Source organism: Bos indicus, chromosome 21 (assembly GCF_029378745.1).
Source record: "Bos indicus isolate NIAB-ARS_2022 breed Sahiwal x Tharparkar chromosome 21, NIAB-ARS_B.indTharparkar_mat_pri_1.0, whole genome shotgun sequence".
NCBI lineage: Eukaryota > Metazoa > Chordata > Mammalia > Artiodactyla > Bovidae > Bos > Bos indicus.
Genome location: NC_091780.1, coordinates 67,982,117 through 67,986,891, shown reverse-complemented (window position 1 = coordinate 67,986,891; position 4,775 = coordinate 67,982,117). Strand labels below are relative to the sequence as shown.

The 4,775-nt window shown below is 55.6% G+C and overlaps 1 protein-coding gene across 1 annotated transcript; it reads left to right on the top strand.

Annotated features, from left to right (window-relative positions):
- The first annotated feature begins 1,332 nt into the window (after positions 1-1,332).
- LOC139178269 (ras-related protein Rap-2c-like) lies at positions 1,333-2,689 on the top strand. Its single transcript, XM_070775800.1, has one exon. It carries the CDS (start codon positions 1,442-1,444, stop codon positions 2,042-2,044), a length of 603 nt encoding a protein of 200 aa, XP_070631901.1. The 5' UTR covers positions 1,333-1,441; the 3' UTR covers positions 2,045-2,689.
- Positions 2,690-4,775: the final 2,086 nt, after the last annotated feature.

The window sequence follows — 4,775 nt, the reverse complement described above, 5'->3', positions numbered from 1 at the left end:
GCACATTCTGTCACTGACCACAGACAGTTAAGTGCAGGATGTCTTACTGTCACTTAAACTTTGAGTCTGTGCTGCCAGGGAGGCAGAAAACCTCAGCTCCGTCGGTCTTGGGGTGCTGCCCCTCAGGCTGCACTGGAACGAGGGAGATTCATCCGTACCCCAAGCCTAGGGGAGGGCTATCTCATCTCCACTTCCAGCCCAGGCCTGCAGGTCTCCTGAAGCCCTCGGGCATCTGTGAGTGCCTGCAGCGGACAGTGGGCGGGGCTTACTCAGGTGTGCAATCCCAGGACTGCGTGCCCTGTCCCCTCTATCCCCGCACAGCCTTTCTCCTCTGACATCAAGGAACAGCAAGACGGTTGTGTGGCCGGTGTAGAAGCTCGAAAATGACTGGGGCAGGGGAGTCAGACTTGGGGATCCCCTTTAGATGACCCCAAAGCGCGGATGCCCAGGGCTTTCCCTGGCTGCCTGCTGCTGGATGAATGGGTACACGCTTCCATTGTCTGGGTTGGGATGGAGTTACGTGATCTCTACTCTAAGGTTAGGAGGGCGCAACAGAAAGCCAGGAGGGTTTAAGTAGGGGAGTGAAATGTGATCAACGTTTTATAGAGTTCTGGACTTTATAAAAGTTGGACTCTGGACTCCGCTCAGTGACAAGAGGGGGCTGGCGGGGCCCGAGGGAAGGCAGGGAGGGGCATGAGGGGCCCAGGCCATGGAATGGGTGCCAGGAGGGAGTGACGAGGGACCCTCGGCCTGAAGCTCCTTCACACGCTACCTCTTCCCTGGGGTCCCCAGGCCTGCAGAGGGGCCGCGGCTCCCCAGGCCTGACCTTGAGTGAGGCCAGTCTGGCTTCGGGCCACGAGACTGGATCTTAAATGTGAAGAAATGCGGCTATTTCCCGGTTGACGTGGAAGGTATCCGGTTACCATCTGCTCCGGGACGGAAGGGGTTCTCCTCGGAGGGAGGGCAGGGAGCCCGGGCTGAGGGCGGGGTCCCCGCCGGCCCGCCCGCGGGGTCCTGGGGAAGGCGGAGCGGGGCCGGGCAGCTCGGACCGAGCCGAGACAGAGGCCAGGGCGGCGCGGCCGGTGGGCGAGGCCGGCGCCGGGCCGCTCGGGCCGGGGGCGGGGCAGACGCTGCGCGGGGCGAGGGAACTGGGGCCGGCGGAGGCGCGCGCGGGGCCCAGGGTCTGGGGAGGGTGGCCTCTGAGCCGCAGGGGGCAGAGCCGGGCCGGGCAGGGCGGGCTTGGGCGCAGATGGGTTAGCTTACCCGTGCCCGGGCTGGAGCCCGCGCCCCGGCCCCCGGGTCCCGCCCCTCCCCTCGCCCCTCCCTCCCGGCCCCCCTCGCCCCTCCCTCCCCGCCCCCCGCCCCGCGCGGCCCCCGCCAGGCCCCCGCCTCCGCGCGCCATTCCTGCCGCCGCGCGTCCCGCCAGCCGCGCTCTTCGGCCATGGCGGGCCTGGGACTGCGACCGGCCAAGGGCTACCGGGTGGTGCTGCTGGGCAGCGTGGCGGTGGGCAAGACGGCGCTCGCCACGCAGTTCGCCTGCGGCAGCTTCCCCGAGCAGTGCGAGCCGTCGGTGGAGGAGCTCTTCAGCAAGGTGATCGAGGTGAACGCGGCGCCCGCCCTTCTGGAGATCGTGGACACGGTGGGCGCCGAGCACCTGGTCACTCTCAAGGACCTGTACATCAAGAACAGCGACGGCTTCGTGGTGCTCTACAGCGTGTGCAGCGAGGCCTCGTTCGAGGCGGTGCGGCCGCTGCGCGAGCGCATGGGCCGGCTGCGGGGGCCCAAGGCCGTGCCGCTGGTGCTCGTGGGCACCAAGGCCGACCTGGACGCCCAGCGCCAGGTGCTGACGGCGCAGGGCCGCGCGCTGGCCCGCGAGTGGCGGTGCCCGTTCCTGGAGGTCACGGCCAAGAGCAAACTGATGGTGGACCAGGTGTTCACGCAGGTGGTGCGCGAGATGGAGGCCCTGGCCCCGCCCGAGGAAGTGGTTCCGGCGGTCCCCACCAACGCGCAGGAGACGTGGCCGTCCGAAAGATTCATCGGCTGATGCGCGGCGGTTCCTCTTGCCTGTATTCGTCGCTTTTCGTGATTTCTGAAGCTCCCTTTGCTCCTCTGCGTTTTTAAAGAAAGTTATTCCGCTGTAAACAAGTGGTTACTTCTATATATTGACTCAAATCCGTGCCTCAGACTGTCCACAGAGCTTCTTAAATATTTGTTGAGAACTTTGCAACTGTGTTTACTTCTGACAGTGCTGGGAGGAGAAACCAAAAATCAATTTTTTACCTCCTGTATGAAGAAAGCCTACCCTTTTCTTCAGTGGAATTTGTTACAGGATTTTTTTTTTTTTTTGGTCATAATTAACACCTTCCAGTGTCATCTGACGTTTGATATTGATTGAGGAACACGAACTGACGTTTCAGCTTTCCATTCCATGAGGCTCTGATGTGTTTCCCTTTCATTTACAGCCTTGAATTGCAGTAGTATTTTCCTCTCTGCGTACTTCTAAATATAGTTATGACATACATAGCCATGGTTTGAAAGGGATACTGTATACTCTGGGAGGGGAAAAATCAACTGTGTACTCGGGCAGAGATAGCTCAGATCTGCCTTCAGTTTTGTAATTGACATCTAGTCGATTTCTGCATCTGTCGATCTGTCGATTAAGTGAAAATAAAATGACTTTAGAAGTCGATAGTTTTTGATATTTGTCTTTCTAAAACTTAAGCTCCAGTTCCTAAGGTTTCTGTACACCATATCTTTGCTTTTCAGTTATTTTCCAGGACAAGTTAGTTACTAGAGTGAAAATGGCCCCGCATCTTTGTTTCTGCAGAAGTGCTTTCAATTGCAAGTTTTTTTTTTACTTGTCTCTTGCCAGAGTCAGATATGTTGTCTGAATACCTGCCTAGTTTAACACCAGTACTGAAATAGAAACAAAACATGAATCTTTTTGTATAGTTTTCACGTAATGATAGTAGACATCTTTCTTGCACTGGCTTAATTTAAAAAATTAGTCTTTGATATGAGTTGCTTGTGTTTATTTGCACAAGTTAGCAATTTTACCTCCCCCACCGCAACCAACTTTTAAAATTTAGGAACTAGCTTAGCCATGTGAAGTGAAAGTCTCTCAGTTGAGTCCGACTCTTTGCGATCCCATGGACTATATAGTCCATGGAGTTCTCCTGGCCAGGATACTGGAGTGGGTAACTGTTCCCTTCTCCAGGGGATCTTCCCAACTTAGGGATTGAGCCCAGGTCTCCCACATTGCAGGCGGATTCTTTACCAGTTGAGCCACCAGGGAAGCCCATAGCCATTTGAACATCTTTCTAAGAAAAAAATATAACAACAAAGCTCTGCCTGAGGTCTAAAATAATTCCATTAAAGGAAAGTTACAGAGTGGTGGTTATACTAGGCTCTGGGTGTTATATTTACATATCATGTTTGACTAGAAGAATGGATTTTAACACACACACAAATATTTTCGAACCTCACAGTGCCTGAGAACTAGTTTACCCCAAGGAGGGGGCTAGGCCGGGACCTCCCCTGTCTCTTACTGCTTTCTCTTTCCCCTGGACGTTGGGGATGGGGTGGCTGGGTGCTTCCTTTCGAGCCTTGAAACCCAGCTAGCCTACGGCTCTCCTCTGACCCTCTCTCCTGGGGTCACTGCTCCTGGCAGTGTTACCTCACACCCCCTTCCGGAATCATCATTTCTCCAAGGGGATGGTTCAGACACAGGGAGGGGGGAGGGGTGGGCAGTCAGGAAGCCTCTCCTGGCCTCATCTTATTCCCACACTGCCCCCTCCTCCTGCTGAAGCGGAGGTAAAAACCCAAGACCCTTCCCTGACCAGATGTGGGCTGCACAGAGAAAGCCCGGGGTGGCTGGGGGAGCCATGGGAGTGGGAAGGTGAACAGCAGTCCCCTCCCAGCCCCGAGAGCTGGGTCCCCAGGACTGGAAGTGGGCGACCCCTTCGCCCTGCCTTACTCCACTTGCTTATGCTGTGGGCTCTGGGGAGGTTTTGTGTCCCTGGATCTCAGGCCCTCTGGATATCAGGCCTGATTCAGGAAAAAAATTCACATACAGCCATTTCTTTCTTTAAATTACTAGACTCGTCTCAGACTACCACTCAGATCCAGGTGTCCGGCTTGGAGGCCAGGGGCGTTCCTAACTGACCGGTCATGACCAGTCAACACGAATGACTGGGCCCATGTGATGAGCTCCTGTGACCACAGGACTATGCATGAAGCAGCTTTCTGGGTGTATATGCACGCGCGCACACACAATTAAAGACCCACACCCTGATTTTCTTTCTCTTCCCGCATTTCTAGTTTCTAATTTATTTACGTTCCTTACAAGTTGCCTGCATCCCTCTGGCCTTGGTGAGTTAGCAAGTGGCTGACAGGACCCCTTGTCAGGGTGCCGTGGTACTGGAAGCACTGTGCCCGGGTGAGGGGCAGTGAAACTGTGGCAGCCTGACTTGCCAGCTGGGAAGGGGTGCTCAGATCTCCAGCCCTTCACATAAGACAGGGTTGTAGACTGTGTGCTCGGCGCCTGGTATAACTGGGGAATGCGAAGCTGGTTTCCAAAGAGGACGGAACAGTCACTTACCCACAAGCAGGGTGAGTGCTTCCGAGTCTCCAAGTGCCCCACCACTCGGCATGGACAGATCTTTTTCTTGGCAATGTGTTATGGTTTCAGTTTGTGTTATTCAGATTGTGGGTGATGTAAGTTTTTTTGTTTTTTGTTTTTTGCAGGATCTCACTTCCCTAACCAGGGATCAAAC